This window comes from Lepidochelys olivacea, assembly GCF_965140295.1.
Source record: "Lepidochelys olivacea isolate rLepOli2 genome assembly, chromosome: 26".
Classification (NCBI taxonomy): Eukaryota; Metazoa; Chordata; order Testudines; family Cheloniidae; genus Lepidochelys; species Lepidochelys olivacea.
In genome coordinates, this window is record NC_140436.1 from 2,347,113 (window position 1) to 2,369,016 (window position 21,904).

The 21,904-nt window shown below is 46.5% G+C and overlaps 2 protein-coding genes and 1 long non-coding RNA gene across 7 annotated transcripts in view; 2 read left to right on the forward strand and 1 right to left on the reverse strand.

Annotated features, from left to right (window-relative positions):
• The first annotated feature begins 1,363 nt into the window (after nt 1-1,363).
• On the forward strand, nt 1,364-16,672 carry BRF2 (BRF2 general transcription factor IIIB subunit). 5 transcript variants are annotated; one of them, XM_084615114.1, is made up of 7 exons: nt 1,364-1,466; nt 1,740-1,902; nt 5,028-5,087; nt 5,447-5,768; nt 12,341-13,494; nt 15,389-15,449; nt 16,535-16,672. In XM_084615114.1, the coding sequence occupies exons 2-5, from the start codon at nt 1,749-1,751 to the stop codon at nt 13,050-13,052; spliced, it is 1,248 nt and encodes a 415-aa protein (XP_084471240.1). In that variant the 5' UTR covers nt 1,364-1,466; nt 1,740-1,748; the 3' UTR covers nt 13,053-13,494; nt 15,389-15,449; nt 16,535-16,672. The 5 variants fall into 5 exon arrangements, with proteins under 5 accessions (XP_084471240.1, XP_084471241.1, XP_084471239.1 ...); XM_084615115.1 differs by having other exon boundaries at nt 12,341-13,111; XM_084615113.1 differs by lacking the exon at nt 16,535-16,672 and adding an exon at nt 14,772-14,844 and having other exon boundaries at nt 15,389-15,435.
• ADGRA2 (adhesion G protein-coupled receptor A2) overlaps nt 14,319-21,904 on the reverse strand; it is a 101,692-nt gene continuing 94,106 nt past the window's right edge. The window contains exons 16-19 of the mRNA XM_084615110.1: nt 19,850-19,973; nt 19,353-19,498; nt 18,686-18,775; nt 14,319-17,971 (exon numbers count right to left, since the gene is read on the reverse strand). Coding sequence (XP_084471236.1) covers nt 16,759-17,971; nt 18,686-18,775; nt 19,353-19,498; nt 19,850-19,973 — 1,573 coding nt within the window. The 3' untranslated portion in view covers nt 14,319-16,758. The remainder of the gene's footprint in view (nt 17,972-18,685; nt 18,776-19,352; nt 19,499-19,849; nt 19,974-21,904) is intronic.
• Nucleotides 17,947-21,692, forward strand: LOC311513354. Its single transcript, XR_014709709.1, has 3 exons — nt 17,947-18,087; nt 19,322-19,528; nt 20,899-21,692. It is a non-coding gene; the product is annotated as an uncharacterized lncRNA (long non-coding RNA).

The following is a 21,904-nucleotide window of genomic DNA, read 5'->3' on the forward strand; positions in this document are numbered from 1 at the left end:
TTAAGTCCCAGTATAGGATCTTCAGGGCCTTCTGAATAAAAAGAGGCAAGTGCTACCAACTGCCTTAGACTAACACTTGACTCTCAATCTCTGGAAGACTTTCAGCTGATATGAAATAGTTCATATCTTTCTGTTTGCAGCAGGTCCCCGTTAGTGATAACGAATGCTTAGCCATTAACCATTAATCCTCTCTTCCATCCAGTGAGGCAAATGCGTGTAATCCATATTTTGAGGCAGAGTCAAAGTGACGTGCCCAGAGCTACACAGTCAATTTAGCCAGAATGCAGGAATTCAGTAGCTTCTAATCCATGTCCTTGGATGACTAAACAGTGTGTGCTGGATAACATATGGACTGTATATGTACCTTGTGTTCTTGTGCTGCTTCTACTAGTGCATGCTCAGACTGTGTGCTGGCATTTTTAATTACACTTTTAACTTTATAAGGGTTGGTTTTGATCCCTCACTGGGAGAGGCAGTGTGTGATCCACTACAGAACACTTTACTAAGTGTTACTAAAGCTAGCTTGAAATTGGTTCACAAGGTCAGGAGCTGTGAGCTACAGTTCAGAGCAGTGGTTCTCAAACCCTCCCCCCATAAATTAAAAACACTTTTTATATATATTTAACACCCTTCTAAATGCTGGCGGCAAAGCGGGGTGTGGGGTGGAGGCTGACAGCTCGTGACCCCCAGTTTGAGAACCCCTGGTTTAGAGCCAGGGTCTGGTCATGGCTGTGGGGTTCCCTTCTCGTGACTTCACTCACGTCCCTTTACTATCCCTCTGCTGCAAGGACTATGCATCCAGGGCTAGGAGTTGAGTTGCTACCTTCCGTGTCTGAGCTGCAGCTGCAAAGCGCGGGGGCCGCCTGCTGGGCCACACGCCAGGGGCCAGACAGGCCCCTAGTTCCGTCTACTTTGCTTCCTGTCCCGTACGGTCATACCGCTGCGCCCCTTTAGGGTCCTCGCCGATAGTGCCAAGGGGGTGGGGGGAGACGGCTCAAGGCTTAACGGGTTAGTTGCATGGTGTCGATTTTCTGCAGCAAGCCCTGTGCAAGGCTTGGGGACGGAAGGCGGCGGGGGCCTATTGCAAGGGGAGCCCCAGCCTGGGGCAGCCTGCCTGCAAGCGATCTGTCACGGGTCGAGGTGGGAAGACGGACAGGCGCCCTGGCCTCTGGGTGCCCCGGGCCGGCTCCTTGCCCACCCCTTTGTCCCAGCGCCGCACCCACACCACGGCACCGCTGCCTCCCCTTCGGCCGCCGCCCAGGGGCAGGGCGGAACGTGCCGGCGGGGGTGCTGCCCCTACTCGGACGCAGCAGTTCGACGGACCGGATGTGACGGAGGCGACAGGGCTCTCTCCGCGGCCAGCGTGGGCAGGGTGCAGCGATCTAAAGTCCCCCCCCCCCCCCCGCGGCCGTGCGCAGGCGACTACTTCCGTTTGCGGGGGGCGGCGGCCCGGGCCCGCGGGCGAGGTGAGTGTCTGGGGGGGCCCCTAGGGCAGAGCCGGGCCGGGGAGCCAGGGGGCGGGGCGTTGTGAGCACAGAGTCGGGGGGGGGGGCTGCAGGGGAGCGAGGGGTTGATCTTGGGGCGGGGGGGGGGCACTGAAGGGGGAGGGGAGCTGCCCTCTCCCGATTTGTAAAAAGCGGTTCAGGTGGGAAACTTGACGCCCCCTTTGCAGCCTTGACTCGAACAGCTGGGCCCTGCTGAAGGGAGAGTTCAGGGTCTGTCTCCATTCGTTCTTGCAGGTTTGCAAGATGTCGGGCCAGAGAAAATGCCCTGATTGTGGCTCCTGTGAGATTGTGGAGGACGCACATTATGCTCAGAGCCAACTGGTGTGTGCTGACTGTGGGTTTATCCTCACCGAGGGGCTCTTGACCACCACTTTCCAAGATGAAGAACATTTACAAGGTCAAACAAAGGCTGGTTTTAGTTTGCATACATATGTAAAAATCCGCAGGGCTGTTGTGTAAATGGCATACAAAGCCATGAGGTCAGGGAGGCAGAGATTTCAAACAAACAACCCCCTCCCCCCCCCAAAAAAAACCCTACAAAACTCTGAGTAATGGGTAATATTTTAATCAAAAGTGTTTTTGCCCTAAAAACGGTGCAAAAAAAAAGGAGAGAAATTGCTGTTTTAAACTTTACAAAGGCAGCAAGAATAGCAGGCCCAGACAGATCTCTTCGCCAATGATTCTTCCCCCAAATCAGAGAGATCATAAATTTGACTCCCTTCCCCCAGCTGTATTACAAACTACTATTCCTAATTATGAGAGTTTCTGCAGATTTATCTTGCTTCTGTAGTCCTGGTTTTAACTTATTTCTCCAGCGTACAGAGATTGCTTTGGCTGTCTGCAGTAACATTCGACTACCTGTTCATGTAAAAATGCCAAAATATAAAATTGTGAATTTTTTAAAAACATGAGAATCGAGGAATCCATGACCTTTTGAGGGAACATAATCATGATATAGCAGCAGTGAAACCTGCACTTGACTCTTATGAATAGGGGCCATGAAAATCACATCATGGACTGTGAAATCTGGTGCTGTGTGCTTTTACTTTATATTATACAGGTTTCACAGGGGAGACCAGCATTTCTGAAATTGGGGGTCCTGACCCAAAAAGGAGTTGCAGGGGGGTCGCAAGGTTATTTTAGGGGTTTGCAGTATTACTACCCTTACTTCTGCGCTGCCTTCAGAGGCGGGTGGCTGGAGAGCAGCGACTGTTGGTCGGGCACCCAGTTGTGAAGGCAGCGCCCCACCAGCAGCAGCACAGAAGAAAGGGTGGCAATGCCATGCCATCTTTACTTGCAGCTGCCGAGCTCTGAAGGAGCAGTACTGCAACCTCCTCTATGACAGCCTTGCGATGCCCCCGTTCCGCTGGTGTTATCTGGACCGGTGATCTGCTAGATCTCTCCAATCCTTGACTCTGGGAGCTGGCCTTATCCTGCTCCGCTGTGGGAACCCCACGCCCAGGCTGTTCACACGCAGCCTCTAGCATATAAGCTGCTCCCAGCTACGTGAGTGTGCACTTTTGGCCAGCCGCTGCTTGGATTGTGCAACCGAATGACACTAGCCAATATCTCCGGTCCCAGACACAACCCTAGGAACCTCCGTCTTGCAGTGTCCAGTTATGCCTGCTGGACGCTGCAAGCTTATATGAGTTCGTCAATTTAACAAAGGAATTTATTTGTACCAGGCTTGTTATCCCAAGGGGAGTCTCTGACATGCTTCAAACCAAACGCACTGCTTCAGCTAGAATAAACAAACATTTATTAACTACAAAAGATAGATTTTAAGTGATTATAAGTCAAAGCACAAGAAGTCAAATTTGGTCAAATGAAATAAAAGCAAAACACACTGTAATCTGATTTTAAATCTTTCAGTGCCCTTACAAACTTAGATGCTTCTCATCACAGGCTGGCTGGTTGCCCTTCAGCCAGCCTCTCCCCTTTGATCAGTGCTTCAGTCGCGTGGTGGTGGTGGTGGTGTCTGTAGATGGAGGTAGAAGAGAGAGGAAAAGCATGGCTGACATCTCTCCCTTTTATCATGTTTTTTCTTCCCTCTTGGCTTTGTGCCCCCCCCCCCCCCCCCCCCCCAGTCAGGTGAATATTACCTTATCGTAGTCCCAAAATGACCAAGGGAAGGGGGGTGACTCACTCGAGAGTCCAGCAGATCCTTTGCTGCTTCCTAGGCCAGTGTCCTTTGTTCCTGTGAGGCTGGGCTGGGTTTATCCCATACATGCCCTGATGAGGTGTTAACTGCCCCTCTGCTCCTGGAGAGTTTTGCCTGGTCTTGTTTTAAGCCATGAGGACACATTTTCAGCCTCATAACTATATACATGAAATTACAACCTATAACATTAGTATACCAACAATGCTCAGTGAATCATGAGCCCTTCTAAAGACACCCAACATGACAAACTTTGCATTGGATACCACACAATCCTATTATAAGGATGAACATGGGGGTGCAGGGTGTTCCCCTGAGGTACAGAACATCACAACCATACCATGCCATCTTTACTTTTGCCCTGCTGCTGCCCGGCTTTGAAGGAACAGAACCACAACCCCCTCTACAATAACGTTGCGACACCCCCCCACAACTCCTTTTTGGATCAGGACCCCATCAATTACAATACTGTGAAATTTCATTTAAATAGCTGAAATCATGAAATTTAATATTTTTAAAATCCTATGACCGTGAAATTGACCAAAATGGACTGTGAATTTGGTAGGGCCCTACTTATGAGACACTGATAGGTTAAAAATCACACATTTTAAAAAACAAACATAAAAACAAACTTTCTTGCCTGTGGTGCAAATAGAACCTTGGATGAATTCTTAAAAAAAAATCTTTAACTTTTAGTAAGCTGCTTTGTTTGGTTTGCAGATGAAAATACACTAATCAGTTTCATTTTCTGGCTCTCATGCTGAAGTGAATACTGTGATGTTTGTATTGCGCAGGCTGCAGATTATTCTTCTAAAAATAGTTTTACTAGGGATTTAAATATGTCCTGGAAGCATTTATATTTGGCTTAAAGGTTTTGTATGTATCTGTGTAGCTCTCCTTTCCCCCTCTCTCCAAGGCTGAGGGATCCATGACCCACATCAGTTATGGTAGAGGGTCTCAAACTTGAAGATCTGGTGTACCAGACCTAAAGCTCAGAAGTTCTTGGTACACCACTTTCATAAATGTAGTCACTGTAATTATAATAGCTCTATCAGACTACATCCTTTGCTGGCAATCTGTAGAGAATCAAAGAATTGAATGGCCAATGAGAACTGAACACCATTCACCCTAGAGGGTGAGGGAGGGTCTCTTTTTAGTTCAGGATTGAAGCAAATGGCATGAGGCATGCTTGAGAGAGCCTGCACTGTTATTGTCTGTGCTGCTGGTACCTGTTCTGTGGGTATAAAGAGAATTAGCAGCCTTGGAAACTGAAATCTGGTGTCTTTAATAGCACCAATCATAGACCTCCCCCTCCACTCCACCCCTGAAAGTGGCTGCTTTGCCTGATGCTTGTTTTTTTCCAGAAGTGACGTATTCACGGAGTACTGGCCAGAATGAGCAGCTGAGCCGCTGTAAGCTACGAGGTGAGAGCTTTTTTTAATTATTCTTTTCTTGCAACACTAAGACTCTGCATGACACTCTGGCCTAGAAGAGACTACAGTTCAGATTGTACAATCTGTTCCTCATACCCTTAATTTTTCTGAAAACCACAGGGAGCCTCTAACTTTTCACAAGTGACTAGTTCTGAGCCCAGGGGATCCTTCAGGAAAATCTTCCCAGCTGCATGAAGAGAAATGGCCAAAAGTTGCCATGGGCAGTTGATCAGGCTTAAGTTGCCACACTGCCAAATTGCTCCCACTTGGCGTTGGCTGAGTGTTTGCTGCACTGTGGTTAAAGAAACATTTTGTGCAAATGTTAAAAGCATCATGGTGTTTTCCCACAGGGATCAAGCGTGTCCAGGATCTCTGCAAAGTCCTCTATCTCCCAGCTGTGTTTGAAGAGACAGCCCTGTCCTATTTCCAGCGAGCAATTGAACACCCTTCCTTCCACTTAGTCAGCTTGGAGAAGAAGGAGATTCTGGTAGGCTGCTGTGTCTTTGTCACGTGCCGGCAGCGCAACTGGCCCCTGACCATGGGTACGATCTGCTCCCTGCTCTACGCAGACAAGGAGTTGTTTGCCAGCGTCTACCTGTGCCTCCTGAAAGAGCTTGAACTGGATGTGCCAGCCCTGAGCCTGACAGATCTGGTGAAAACACACCTTAACAGGTAATGTAACTGTCGGACACCATTCATAATAGAGGACCCAAATGATATAGGCATAACTAAAACACAGCCGACCGTGGGGTGGAAGACTACTACCCTGGAATGGGGGTAGCTTTGGCCAGAACATCTAGGCAAAGCTTTGTGCCTTGGGATCTTTAATGTCCATACATGGCAGAAGGCACTTCTGTTCTAGAGCCCTGTCTGAAAGGCCCATGTTCAGTTTATCTGATTCAGAACAATGAAGAGCTGTTTTGATCCTCCTGAGATTTAAACTTATGGTCATGGTGTTTCACAACTGGAGCTTTGCTCCTCTAAGTAATGTGAATATATCCATGTGTTCTTGTGTTGACTGGGGAGTGAGATACAAACTAAAGCTGCCTCCTGTTTTGCCCCAGACTAACCACTCCTTTGGTGATGTGAGAGAGATGGGAGGCTCTAAGATACTTGTTAATTGCAGCCAGGGCATGGGAAGCCAACTCTCAGGTGGCTTTTCTGATCCCAGAGTGCTGGGGGAGGCCAGTTGGTTGTGCTTTGTACAGTGCCTGTCAGGATGGGGGTCCTGGTCAATGACTGGTGCTCCTGGGGGCTATGGTAATATAAATAAATAATAATAATAAACCTCTTTGGGCACTAAATCTGTAACCCCTTTTGTGCCACTGCTAGTTAGCTTACAATTAAGCAGACTATATTCTGCTTCTGTAACCTATAGTATATAATTCCACCTGGATATACTGTGTGTCAGGGCAGGGAACCTTGTATAGTGTTAATGTTCTTAAACAGCTGCCACATTCTACCAGACTGCATTTCAGTGTCAACTGAAGCAATCCTTATGTGTTTGCTTGCAAAGTACTTTGGGATGAAGTACTATAAAAATGCCACTTGTGAGGCAGTGTTGTCTTGTGATTAGAGCAGGGGACATGCCAGGTGCCTGGACTTGTGTTTATTCCCAACTCTGTTGTTGACTCAGTGTGTCACCTGGGTGTGGAGAGACTTTACCTGTCTGCCTCCATTTTTCCATATGTAAAAAGGGCCAGTGCTCACCTAACTCCTAGGTGTGTTTGGTCATGCACTGAATGGGCTACAAGGCTTTTAGTGCCATTACTGTAAGAAAAGTGACTAAGTATAAATATCACCTCTGTTTTTAACAGATTTGCTCCCTGTGTAGCTGGTTATTGGCTCATCTGGTTTAATTAGGGTAGCTCTGTTCTGTTTGTACTGCTGTTAGTGAGCAAGCTGGGTTCTACTGGCCACAATAAAATTATCAAACTACATTCCAGTTAGAGAATTTTTTAATATTGGAGATGTAGAAGCTAGAAAGCCCAATCTTGAGTGTCAGAGCGCAGGGGAAATTCGCAATGCTGGCAATTAGAAAAGCCAGAAGTATTAACAAACAAGATATTTAAGTCTTTTCTCTTTTATCTCTAAAAAAGTGTGCTGTCACTCTTTAATCCCTCTGCTTTTTGTTGTCTCTCATCTCATAGATAGGCCTGTAACCAGAGCTGATCCAGAGACTAGGAGGGTGTGTTGTCTTCCAGGTGCTAAGATACAGGATGTGGGCCTGAGGTTGAAAAGGGTTCTAAAGGGAGCAGGAAAGAATCCCCTAATTATCCTTCATGTGGGAACAAATGATATGGCTAGATTCTCGCTGGAAAGTATTAAGGGAAACTATGCTAGGCTGGGGAAGACGCTTAAGGAAATTGAGGCTCAGGTGATCTTTAGTGGGATTCTGCCTGTTCCTAGAGAAGGGCAACAAAGGTGTGACAAGATTATGACTATTAACACATGGCTTAGGCAGTGGTGCTATAAGGAGGGCTTTGGGATGTGTGGCCACTGGGAGGCATTCATGGACAGAGGACAGTTCTCTTGGGATGGACTTCATCTGAGTAGGGAAGGAAATAGACTTCTAGGATGGAGGCTGGCACAACTGATTGAGAGCTTTAAACTAGGAATTTGGGGGAGATGGTTGGGAGATGTCCAGGTAATCTCCACGCTGGATTTTAGCATTGAGAGGATACAGCCGTGGGTAGGAGGAAGGGCAGTGTAGATACCAGTCTAATAGGTTATAGAACGCGAGCGAGGCCAAACAGCAAAAATGAAGAGGTTTGTACACCAATGCGCGGAGCCTGGGTAACAAAATGGAGGAACTAGAGCGACTGGTGCAGGAAGTGAAACCGGATATTCTAGGGAGAACAGGAACAGGGTGGAACAGTCGTCGTGACTGGACTACGGGTATTGAAGGGCATGTGCTGTTTAGGAAAGACAGAAATAAAGGCAAAGGTGGTGGAGTAGCATTGTATATCAATGATGAGGTAGAATGTAAAGAAATAAGAAGTGATGAAATGGATATGACTGAGTCCGTCTGGGCAAAAATTACATTGGGGAAGAAAACTATTCGAGCCTCCCCTGGGACATTGCTTGGGGTGTGCTATAGACCGCCGGGATCTAATTTGGATATGGATAGAGCCCTTTTTAATGTTTTTAATAAAGTAAATACTAATGGAACCTGTGTGATCATGGGAGACTTTAACTTCCCAGAAATAGACTGGAAGACGAGTGCTAGTAATAATAATAGGGCTCAGATTTTCCTAGATGCGATAGCTGATGGATTCTTTCATCAAGTAGTTGCTGAACCGATTAGAGGGGATGCCATTTTAGATTTGGTTTTGGTGAGTAGTGAGGACCTCATAGAAGAAATGGTTGTAGGGGATAATCTTGGCTCAAGTGATCATGAGCTAATTCAGTTCAAACTGAACAGAAGGATTAACAAAAATAAATCTGCAGCTAGGGTTTTTGATTTCAAAAGGGCTGACTTTCAAAAATTAAGGAAATTAGTTAGGGTTTAAGAATTTAAGAATTTAGGGAAGTGGATTGGACTGAAGAATTTATGGATCTAAAGGTAGAGGAGGCCTGGGATTATTTTAAATCAAAGCTGCAGAAGCTGTCGGAAGTCTGCATCCCAAGAAAGGGGAAAAAATTCATAGGCAGGAGTTGTAGACCAAGCTGGATGAGCAAGCGTCTCAGAGAGGTGATTAAGAAAAAGCAGAAATCATACAGGGAGTGGAAGAAGGGCGGGATCAGCAAGGGAAAGCTACCTTATTGAGGTCAGAACATGTAGGGATAAAGTGAGACAGGCTAAAAGTCAAGTAGAGTTGGACCTTGCAAAGGGAATTAAAACCAATAGTAAAAGGTTCTATAGCCATATAAATAAGAAGAAAACAAAGAAAGAAGAAGTGGGACCACTAAACACTGAGGATGGAGTGGAGGTCAAGGATAATCTAGGCATGGCCGAATATCTAAACAAATACTTTGCCTCAGTCTTTAATAAGACTAAAGAGGATCTTAGGGATAATGGTAGCATGACAAATGGGAATGAGGATATGGAGGTAGACATTACCATATTTGAGGTAGAAGCGAAACTCAAACAGCTTAATGGTTCTAAATCAGGGGGCCCAGATAATCATCCAAGAATATTAAAGGAATTGGCACATGAAATTGCAAGCCCATTAGCAAGAATTTTTAATGAATCTGTAAACTCAGGGGTTGTACCGTATGATGGGAGAATTGCTAACATAGTTCCTATTTTTAAGAAAGGGGAAAAAAAGTGATCCAGGTAACTATAGGCCTGTTAGTTTGACATCTGTAGTATGCAAGGTCTTGGAAAAAATTTTGAAGGAGAAGGTAGTTAAGGACATTGAAGTCAATGGTAAATGGGACAAAATACAACATGGTTTTACAAGGTAGATCGTGCCAAACCAACCTGATCTCCTTCTTTGAGAAAGTAACAGATTTTTTAGACAAAAGAAACGCAGAGGATCTAATTTACCTAGATTTCAGTAAGGCGTTTGATGCCTTGCCGTACCGTACCATGGGGAATTATTCGTTAAATTGGATAAGATGGGGATCAATAGGAAAATTGAAAGGTGGATAATGAATTGGTTAAAGGGGAGACTACAACGGGTCCTACTGAAAGGTGAACTGTCAGGCTGGAGGGAGGTTACCAGTGGAGTTCCTCAAGGATCGGTTTTGGGACCAATCTTATTTAATCTTTTTATTACTGACCTCGGCACAAAAAGTGGGAGTGTGCTAATAAATTTTGCGGATGATACAAAGCTGGGAGGTATTGCCAATTTAGAGAACAACAGGGATATCCTACAGAAGGATCTGGATGACCTTGTAAACTGGAGTAATAGTAATAGGATGAAATTTAATAGTGAGAAGTGTAAGGTCATGCATTTAGGGATTAATAACAAGAATTTTAGTTATAAGCTAGGGACACATCAATTAGAAGTAACGGAGGAGGAAAAGGACCTTGGGAGTCTTGGTTGATCATAGGATGACTATGAGCCACCAATGTGATATGGTCATGAAAAAAGCTAATGCGGTCTTGGGATGCATCAGGAGAGGTATTTCCAGTAGAGATAAGGAGGTTTTAGTACTGTTATACAAGGCACTGGTGAGACCTCACCTGGAATACTGTGTGCAGTTCTGGTCTCCCATGTTTTTAAGAAGGATGAATTCAAACTGGAACAGGTACAGAGAAGGGCTACTAGGATGATCTGAGGAATGGAAAACTTGTCTTATGAAAGGAGACTCAAGGAGCTTGGCTTGTTTAGCCTAACTAAAAGAAGGTTGAGGGGAGATATGATTGCTCTCTATAAATATATCAGAGGGATAAATACCAGAGAGGGAGGGGAATTATTTAAGCTCAATACCAATGTGGACGCAAGAACAAATGGATATAAACTGGCCACCAGGAAATTTAGACTAGAAATTAGATGAAGGTTTCTAACCATCAGAGGAGTGAAGTTTTGGAATAGCCTTCCAAGGGAAGCAGTGGGGGCAAAAGACCTATCTGGCTTTAAGATTAAACTCGATAAGTTTATGGAGGAGAAGGTATGATGGGATAACATGGTTTTGGTAATTAAATATTCATGGTAAATAGGCCCAATGGCCTGTGATGGGATATTAGATGGGGTGGGATCCGAGTTACCCAGGAAAGAATTTTCTGTAGTATCTGGCGGATGAATCTTGCCCATATGCTCAGGGTTTAGCTGATCGCCATATTTGGGGTCGGGGAGGAATTTTCCTGCAGGGCAGATTGGAAGAGGCCTTGGAGGTTTTTCGCCTTCCTCTGTAGCATGGGTCACTTGCTGGAGGATTCTCTGCTCCTTGAAGTCTTTAAACTACGATTTGGGGACTTCAATAGCACAGATATAGGTGTGAGGTTTTTTGCAGGAGTGGTGGGTGAAATTCTGTGGCCTGCATTGAGCAGGAGGTCAGATTAGATGATCATAATGGTCCCTTCTGACCTAAATATCTATGAATCTCCCTCTTTGTGTCTTTCACTCACACATACTGTATACCTTCTGCACTGTAAATTCGTTGTTTTTTGCCCTTTGCCATGGTATCTCAGTGCCTTCCGAAATGTTGTAGGTGAGTGACAAATTCAGACTAGAAATTAGATTCACGTTTTTAACAGTGAGGGTAATTAACCAGTGGAAAAATGTTGTCAAGGATTGTGATGGATTCTCCATCACTGGCAATTTTTAAATTCATGTTGGATGATTTTTAAAGCATCTGCTCTAATACAAACTGAACTAATTCAGGGTAGTCCTGTGATGTGTTAAACAAGAGGTCAGACTAGAAAAAGACCTTCTGGCCTTGTAATCTGAGTGGTCTAAACAGCCATGAGATTTATTGCTTCTCTCCTGTTGTCTCGAGGCTCATAGGATTGTCTAGCATTTCACTTCTTTCTTCTTGCCCTCTCTCCCTGTTTCTGAGGACCGGTGGTGTAGTCCTTACCCACCTACAGCAGAAAATGAATGTGTGGAAAGCCTGTCAGAGGTCTGCATTTCTCCTGGAAGGCCTAGGCAGCTGTTGGCACTGTACATATCAATAATAACCTGTGTAAACCAAGCAAATTGGTTGGGGAGCCACCCAAGGCCGTTTGAGGCCCTTTGCACAGAGGACTACACTTCGATGTGTGTGTTGCACATTGGAAGCCTCAGACAGTGCTGTGGCCATGTAATATCTAGGGGCCTACCAGATTCACAGCCCTGAAAAACACGTCACAGACTGTGAAATCAGATCTTCCCCAGGAAATCTAGCTATTGGAGGGGAGTGGGAGAGGCAGGGCTGGGGGTGCCCCAGTTGGAGGCTCCTAGCTGTTCGTCTGGGCTGGGGAGGGATCAGACCCTCCCCGGGCTGCAGGAAGCTGCACGGCGATGCTGAAGGCAGTGCAGAAATGAGGGTGGCAATCCTGCAACCCTCTCTTCCCGCCCCTCCCCAACAGCTTTGCAACCCCCCACAACCTCCTTTTGGGTCAGGATCCCCACAGTTACAACACCATGAAATTTCAGATGTAAACATCTGAAGACCTGAAACTGACCAATTAAAAAACCCTTTGGCCATGAAATTGATCAGAATGGACTATTAATTTGGTAGGGCCCCAGTAATACCTGATCTGATACCTCCCCTGCCCTTGCAGCATGATGGACTTAATGATCTAATGGTTTCCTTCTATCTCTGATACCCAGTGCAATGATATAAGTAATGGGCTCTCTTTGCTCTCTCAGTTTCAAGCTGTTCCAGAGTTCAGCCAGCATCCCTACTAAATTTGCTGAGGACAAGGAAAAGATGGTTGCCCGAACAATCCAGATTGTGGAGCTGGCCAGTGAGACGTGGCTGGTGACAGGCCGGCATCCCGTTCCCATCGTCACTGCTGCGGCCTACCTTGCGTGGCAGTCGCTGCAGCCTGTGGGGCGCCTGACATGCACCTTCCCTCGCTTCTGTAAGCTGGCGGGCACGGACCTACCCCCACCGGCCCACCTGCGGCTGAAGGAGCTTAACGACATCCTCCTGAGAATGGCCTCCCAGCTGGCCTGGCTGCGTGTGCTCAATGTGGACAAAAAGACTGTGGTGAAACACATTGGGGACCTGCTCCAGCACCGACACTTCCTGCTGAGAAGCTCCTTTAGCTCAGGAGACACTGGGGATCAAAGTGCCACAGCTGCAGGTGATGGCTCTGAGTGTTCACCACAAGCTGAAGGGGGCTCGACCCAAGCGGAGGGCTGCCAGCCCGGGGGCAAACAGAAATGCAGCAGTGTACAGAGGCCTTTGCTGCCACCATGCCTTATAAACCCCAGGAAGAGACTTCGAACAGTAGCTCTGAGCCCTTCAGACCAGGCTATCACTGGAGATGAGGCCATTTCGGACAGCGAAATAGAGCAATACCTGCGGAGCCAGGAGGAGATGCAGGAGCTCAGCAAGGCCCAGGCCTGGCACTGAACTGAGCTCCCAAGAGCAGCATGGACAGAGGAACTAGGAACTGGCCAACTGAAGTAAAGGTATGAAATCTGCAGCACAGCTGTCTGTGTTGCACTGCTAGCAGACATTCTTCCCACTGGAGAAATAGGATAATGGGGTCTCTCAAGCGTTCCATGCTATGGGAAGGAGTTGTAAGTAAATGACGACATGCTCTCCTAGTTCTGCTGGGGCAGAAAATTAAAATACCAGAATGACTTGCTAAATGAGACTTTCCTAGGGGAACTCTTTGATTTGTTAAAAATAGTCATCACAGCTGCCAGAAATGCTTTCAGGATCTTCTCTTACCAATTTAGTTAGTTATTTTGTTGAAATCCAGATGTTCTCCAGCATCGTCCCGGTGCAGCCCTTACAAGTGAGTCTAACTTGTCTGTGTTCTGATCGAAGGTGGTGGCAGTAAGTGTGGGTAAGTAATTCTATTTTGCCTGTCAATAGAAGCATTCAGGTTTCTTGCCATTGTAGCTGGGTATGACCCTTCCAGCTTGACAAAAAGGCTGTTAATCTGTGTGGTTTTGGTTAGGACTAATCCCTTTGCATTCCCTGCACTAAGATGTAGGATTATTTGAATGAGGAGGGCCCTTGAATAGGGCAGCCAGCTCATTTCTCAAGGCTGCTCAGCGGCACACAAACCTTCTATGAATTCTTATAGAGCAAAGTCAGGGTTAGGCATCCACCTTTGGAAGTGCGGAGGAGAGAGAGAGTACGTTTTTCCAGTCTAAAACAGCGTAATGCTTGGTTCATTTGAGTTCCTTCCAGCGAAGTGCGACCCTGCCGTTTTGTTCCACTAGAGCTCAGCTGCATTGTTTGTGATTTACTAGACCTGCCGCTTCCATTGGCTGTTCAGGCTTTTTTCAAAATGCAGTGCCTGTTTCCCTTGGTGAGCAATAAACTCCCTGTTTGGGCATCACGCTACAAGATCTAAGTCTTGGGGCCACTGCCCTGGGGACAGATAGTGGGTTGGGTTGGATTGGATATCAGAGACATCCCTAATAATACTGTTGGGAAGCTAGCGTTGCCCTCTGCCTAATAAGGAAAACAGTTCTGACCTTGGCTGTTAAATTTATTATGTGAAGCTGCTGGAATTTTGAATCCTTTCTTTGTATGATTATGGCACCATTTGTTGATATCTAAGTACAGCCAAATTCAATAAAAGAAATGACCTTGCTGTGCTGAAAGGTCAGTCTTTGTATTAGGGACTAAGGGCCTAAAACAAGCAACGTCACTTCTCAGTAGATTTGCAAATCTTTAATATATTAAAACAAAACATATCTGCTAGAAACATTCGGTTTATATAAAAAAAATGCAACCCAACCCTTTAAACACATTTTCTTTGGCACTTTTCCCCTGCTCCCTCCCCCATGTATATTGCAAGAAGCTCTGTTGATATGTCATTTGCTTGTAATGTAAACAGACAAAATAAGTGTAATACAAAGCTTTTATAATACTGTCACAGTGCAGCAAGCATATAACAAGTTCAGCATCAGATTCAAACTGTATTAAATACAAAGCACAAGTAATTAGGGGGAGTCTAACAAGGCTGGGGGGTAGTAGCACTGCTGGGTAAGCCCATTGGTCTTTCAGCAATAGCGGGGGTTCAGCATGGAGAGGAAGAAATAAAGGAAAAATCTTTTAAGTGCTTTATAATCCATTAACTCCGGCATCTTTCCACCCCAAATCTCTTAGAAATGGTGTGGACACGAGTGCTGGCTCCATGCATGCCTTCTAGCACTTCAGTCTGTAACTAACCCCTGGGGAGGTAGGTAAGTGTTGATACCCATGTTTACAGGGGCCCAGAGGTGGTGACTTGCTTTCAGTCTGTATCAGAGCTGGGCTTAGAGTGCAGGAGGTTCCTGGCTTTAGTCCTGTGTCCCACTCTTCTCCTCCTCTGATTTCAAGTGGGACAAAAGCAGCCAAACTAGCAGGAGAACAACTAAGAAACTGGGTCTCCCTGCTGACTATAGGAACAAGGCTAAAATTCTCTTCTCAGCTGACCTCTGGTCAAAACTCCTTTTGAAAGGCAAACGGGAATGAGTGCCAAACAGCAGGACAGAGGAGAATTCTAAGGGCTGTTTCTTTCTTCATCCACTGGTTAGGGTATGAAATTACTGGGGGTTTGAATACCCAGTTCAATGCCTCACAGGCTACAGCTGCTGTTTTCTCCTCGTTACTTCTCACTGTGTTTCTTTAGTGATAGGCACATGTGGTGGAATTGGCAGCAAATCTCAGCTCATGCTAACAAAACAGGAACATGAAACTTTTATTGCTGGGCACTATTTTGAATAGAAACTTCCTTTTTTTAGGAGACATTTTTACTGAAGGCTCCTTTTCAACACCAGGCTCTGGGACCTGTCTGTATTTATGGTAAGAAGCTGCTTTATATTTTACACTAGAAAAAAGGTACTTGACTTTTTGTATTGGAAAAACAAGTACCAGCCCTTTTAAAAATTTTGTAGGAAGGCTGAGTTATATAGACACTTAACTCCTTCAGTTTTTCTCTGTGTGGCCTGAACAATTGCCCTACTAGTTAACAAGGTTCTTTTCACTTAATAATAGAACCAGCTCTAGACTGGGCAGACTCTGAATTATCTATTTACATTAATTTAGTTTTGCTCTTGCAGCAAAACATTTTTGAACATGCTAAATGGGATTTAAGGGCAAGTATCGATATCTGTACCTCTGCCCAACTCCTTGGCTCCCTTTTGAGTGGCTAGCACTCCCGCCACACAAAGCATGAAAAGCTTTCACAGTGAGTGTAACTTACATAAAAAATAATGCCGCTGCTGTTTCATTGATGGAAGCCCTTTTGCCTAGCATGGGTCTTTAACCCAGCTCAAGAGCAGTTTTCCTGCAGTGATTTTAGTGTCTGTCATATGCAGACAATTTACTTTGCTTGGAGCTTTTTCTTATCTTACCTCTTGTTCATTTTTAACTATGGCTTTTACTTTGGTAGCTCAGTAACCCATAGGGCTAAATATACATTTAAGAACAGTCAGATCAAATACTTGTCATTTCAGTCTCTCTTTCTGAAAATGTGTTTTGGTAAGGATGAAACAGACATCTTGACTGCAGTGTCTTTGCATGAAGGAGCTAGTTCTGGTCTCCTAACCAACACTGGATGGCAAAAGTAAGTTCTTGCCAAAACTCCTAAGGGGAGACTCACCGCTCATAGAACACTGAGGCACTTCCATCAGTTACCAGTCAGTCTATACATATATACATACAATAATATAGATTTGAAAAATAAACCTTCTGTATATTTATAAAATAGCATTTAGAATCAGTCTTATGTGACATGCAGAAGTGATTAAAATAAGATTGCAGTTCAGGCTGCTGAGGAGCAGTGATTGTCTTTCACCTTAAGATCTTAGTACTCCTGTGTCCTCCGCCCACTGAGAATTAGAGGAGGCTTGTTGATGTACTGTGCTCTGACTCTTTCTCCATTCCAGCACCCAGGTGGAACAAGACCCACTGTTACCTGCTGATTGACAGAGGAATTAAAACATTCTGGACAGTACCACCCAGGCTCCTGACTCTGTTTGAAGGTTACATTCGACCTGCCAGAAGATGCTTTCAGTTAGCAGTGCCATTCCCCATGCCCTGCCAATGGCTGAGCGAGCTGCTCCGTTGCCTGAGGAGTAGGATACTGTAGCTGCCCGGGCCCTTCAGCCCTCTAGACGGTCGTTTCGCTCTTCCAGAGGCCAGTCTTCATGCCAGCCATGCTCTCTGCACTGGTGAGGTTTATATCGTACTTACTGCCTTTCAGCCCCCCGTTCTGGTTGGCCATGTTAAGCGGGTAGGATCGCCGCTTAGTCTCTTTCTCAATGGTGTGGGCCTGTTTGAGGTTATCCCTGCTAGCGCTTCTCCTCTGAGCTCTGCTGAAGTCCGGAACCCGATGGTTGCTGCTACCACCATCGCTCCCTTCAGACTGGGTCAGAGCAGCATCCCCCTCCTGCACTGCTGCTACCCTGGCTCCGATGCGGCTGTTGTTCAGGGGGCTGTTTCGGCTGCTGTGGTGGCTCCCGCTCTCGCTGGAGGGGTGATCTGAAGAAGGCCCCCGCAGCACCTTCAAGCGGTGGTGCTTCCCCTCCCGGTACTGCTTAGTTCTGCTCTTGTGGTTCCTGCGCCCATGTACGTTGTTAGCATACCTGGCCGCGCTGGCGTTCTTATTGTTGGCCGTCTCCATCTCTTCGTAGCAGGCTGGCCGTGGGGGGGGGCAGCTCTCTGCCTGGTTCTGAGCCACCTGCAGGTTGGTGAGCTTGCAGTGGCCCACGGTGGAGTTGGTGCTGCTGGGTGAGGAAGAGGACTTGATGGAATGAGCCACCTCGGGGTTGCAGCCGATGAAGATCTGTGAGCCCTCCTCTGTGGCCATGCCTGGGTGGACATACGCTTGCATGGGCAGCGCATTCCTGTAGGATGGGCAGCAGGCAAACCAGGAGTTCTGCACGTCTCGACGCCGGGCACAGTGGTGGATGAAGATAAAGAGCCCCAGTGCTACAGCTGTTAAGCCATAGAGGCAGCTGAAGAGGACATTCAGGTACCAGCGCTGGGACACGGCCATGGCCCCAAACGTCCACAGCGCCACGTACAAGAAATGGGTGATCAGCAGGACCCAGAACTGCACCTTCAATGAGTAGACGCCATCCACATCAGCACTGTGTGTCCCAGAGTGAAGGGTGACGGAAATGGAGCCTGAGTCTGTCAAGAGGTTGCTGCTGCCACCCAACCTTGGGGGGGACTCGAGGGGCACTGGAGGGTCTTTTTGGTTCCTTGACTGGCACCAGAGGTTAACCCCAGTGCACAGGAAGTAAATCCAAGTGATGAGCAAAATGAAAGCCACAGGAACGTAGAAAGCCCCAAGGCTTGGTCTCCACACCAGCCAGCAGCTGTAGGGGAGAGAAGAGCTTAAGAGTCTGCCTTGGTTCTGCCAATGCTCCATCTAGTCATCAACATCCTGATGGTCAGCCTGTGAATATATCCAGGACTGGGACACCATTCACAGGTAAGGAAACACATCCAGAGCTGGGATTAATATGGGTTTCTAGATTCCTTCTGTAAGCACTGCCCAAGGCTTGTGCATTGTTCAGAAACAGCATCAGCAGTCACTAAGGAATGGGGGTGTTAGATAAAAAGCTTACAAGGGCATTTCCCCTTCACTGGCATGGGCACTAATAGAACATAGTTCTCTGCTGTAGGTGCTCGCTCTCACCTTTGCAAACAAAACATACTTGTCTGGTTTCTTGGCAGATTAAATTCAAACCCCAAACCATTTCATTGGGTTGGATCATGGCATGGAAAGATCAGTTATTTCTGAATCAGAAATAACTGAACTTTCCTGCAGCCCTTTCCTATTGGTGCATGCTGTTGCAAAGGTGGGGTGGGAAGCCATTCTCTAGCAGCCTGAGGTAACATTCAGGTGCTCTTGCAGGATATGCAAGAGCCCAAGTAACAAATTCTGACCTGGCCTTGAAATAAGAGAGTGGATTGGGGGTTTTAGCTGCAACACCAGGCTGCTGAGGCTGTCCAGGTCCCCCCTCCTCACTTGAGGCTAAGCACTGGCGACTGAAGGAGGAACAAGTCACTGCTCCTGTTGCACTTACTAGGGGTTGTTATCCTGGTAATTGTGGGTATTGACAGCCGCTGTGATCCCACAGATGATGAGGGGGATCCCGCCAGCAATCAGGTAGAATCTGTAACATGAACAAAAGCCATTGTTATCCCACTGTCCCCAGGGAATGTGCCTGTTGTCTAATCATTCTCAGCCCTTCACTTGCTTGTAATTTCCTAAATCTCGTGTCTTGGGGGAAGTTTGAACAACTCTGAGATGGAGGATCTGGGGAGAGAACCACACTTTCCTCTCCTTACGAAGAGGTGGCACCCTTTAAAATAACAGTAATAGTGACAATAGGGTTGGGGCTAGAAAGCGTAAATTGAGGGAAATTGCTCCTCTGGCTGGGCAATGAAAACTGGCTTGAAAAGAAGTGTCTGGATTAGGTAACCCTAAGCACACAAAGAAAAGGAGTACTTGCTCACGCTCTAATAAATTGGTTAGTCTCTAAAATGCCACAAGTCCTCCTTTTCGCGGATACAGACTAACACGGCTGCTACTCTGAAACCTAAGCACACAGCTACAATGCATGTGCATGTCCAGTAGGCAAAGGCTCCCCATGCTAGAGCTAGCTGACAACGTCAGCGCTTTCTCCTGAGCATGTCTTTCTGCTTTCACTTCAACATAGTCATAGCTGCATCAAAGAGAAACGGCTGTACCGTAGCATGGGCCGAGGGGCTGGCTGGGGCACGTCCCCTTCCGGCTGCTGCGGTGCCTTCCACGTCACCTCCTTGTAGATGACTCTGGCCTTCACTGCCATCCACAGAAGAGTGGATAAGGAGGAGTAGTGCAAAATGATGCCAACCTACAGGGCCAGAGGATACAAAGCAGTCAGGTAAGCAGACATAGGAGTTGTTGGATTCAGGCACTAATAAATTACTGTTACAATGGCTGGCTGCTGGGAACTTAGGCCTGCTCTGCTAAATGCATTGCAGCTGCTGCTGCTCTTTTTCTCTTCCTTCTGTGTTTCTAATGTGCTCAGCACCGAAGGAAGCAATCACTTCTGCCCAGGGCCTCTCAGACATGGATGCTGCCAGTTGGGACACACCAGGTAGTGGTCTGTCATGGAGCTTCCAGGACTAACGTTCCCCACTTTGAACACAGGCCTGCTTTCCCTAGGGCTGTCCAAAGCTGGTCTGGACCCAGCTGTACTTACTGCTTGGCAGACAATCATGTAGTTGGTCAGAGTGATGCCTCCTGCAAACACAGCCGATGTCATGGCGATGTAGAAACAGAGGTTAAGCAGTATGTGCCAGCACTTCCGGGAGATATGAATGGTGCTGAAAGAGAGGCGCACAGCGGTGCTGATTAGCTGCTGTCTTGGAGGGGTTAAATTCACCACTACCGGGCTGTGTGTTCTGAAAGGCCCTTCTCGCAAACAGATGAGGCAGGGTTGTAGCCTTCCCAAATACTGAGCATTTACCTAAATTATAACAGTACTAGGTGCCTCGGAGAGAGGAGTCAACAACAGCAGCACTGTACCCAGTAACCCCGGAATAGTTGCTGTAAGAGAAGCTTTCACAGTCTCTTTGGAATTGTTTTACTAAGACTGTCAGAGTGTTCATCTTTTTAATAATAAACCCTAAGTTGAGGTGTGTTTCTATAACTGAAGGCACAGGATGTAGGGATTTATTGACATAGTCAGCTAAATGGTAGTGTATTCCAACACTGCATAAAAGCAAGCTCCCAAAGAAGGGCAGTAGAATAAGCGTGAAGAGGTGAAGTTAAGTAAAGCCAGCTCTGCATGCAAGGACTGAGCTGAGACCTAGATAAAGAAGCTTCCAGCTCTGCCTGTCCAGGTAGGTGCTACCCAGGACAGACCAATACTGGGATTTACAGTGTCAGATTTTCAAAAACTTTTAAAGCAGTTTAGGTGCCTATGTCTAACCAATGTGCAATCCTCATTTACACCTTTAACCATGCACATAACTATTTTGAGCTCCTGTAATTTGTAGGAGAAAAGATAATAGCTGGACTCCCACCTCTTGAACTCTGCATGTGCAGTTGGTCTGGTGTTAGAAAAAACTCCAGACTTTACATGTGAGGCTTCTTAAAAGCCAAGCCATGATGCTAGTGGGTTAATAGTAAAGAATATTACTTGAATTAAACCATATTGGATTCCTTAACCTGCAAGGTGTTAGCAAGAAATACAAAGGGTAAAAGGTGTGGCTCTCCAGTTGCTGATCAGTTTGGGCTTTATTGTAGGAAACTTGAGGCAAGGGAGCCTGAAGGATTTTAAGCACCCTCAAGAGGAGAATTTGCTGATTCCTGAGAGGACAAGAAGCAGACCGAGAAGAGAGCTGGAGAACTTGCCCACAGGCCAACCATGGCAGGGTGATAGTACAGACTTCCAAAAAGCAGAGTAGAAATGGGCAGGCTGCACTGAACGCTACACACCTCTGGTGGCTAGACTTTTATATCCTACTCCTAGGTGTATTTTGTGGAGGGAAGGAGCACCTCAGGGCTCCCCCTTGTGCTGGGCACTCTACACCAGGGGCCAGATTGTCCCTGCTCCTGCCAACTTACTGAAGTCAAGGGTGGGAGAAAGGATTGTTGTAAAATAGGGATCAAATTCATCCTAAGGCTGTGGCCCCTAAAATCTTATTTGCATAAGGAAAACATGCTCCAATCCATAAACCAATACTGATCCTAGAGACCAACTGGAATAGAATCCATAGTGAGGCAGACAAACCCATTTGCTGTAACTACAGCATTTATAGTTAAGGCTACCATTTTTCATGGCAGGGATTGGACAGTGCCTCTCAGGTTTAGTCAGGAGGGGGTCAAATTAATGACCACCAAGCACAGCCTGTTCTCCATACCAAAATCAACACCGTAGTTAGACCAGCAAGTCAGTCTCTGGTACCCTTAGTTTGATTTTTAATTAAAACAGGATTGCTGATGCTAATGTATGGATCTGTGTGGTAACCACTCTACCATGGAAAGATGGGTGCATTACTGTGCAGTGGGGAACAATAAAGTGGAATTTGTTTGACTGACTCTGGTGTCCTCTGTCATGAAACAGGAGCCCAGCAGGTTCTCAGTCCACTAAAAACACCTTGGAGCAAAGTCTCCAAGATAGATTTGACAGGAAGTGCCTTAAGCCCTGCTGTGGCTGCTGGCTAGTGCCTCAACATGTCTGAAAAAAACCCAAGCTGATGGACAGGTCCCTCATTCCACCAAGGGCCAGAGGGTATTGATCAACCTTTCA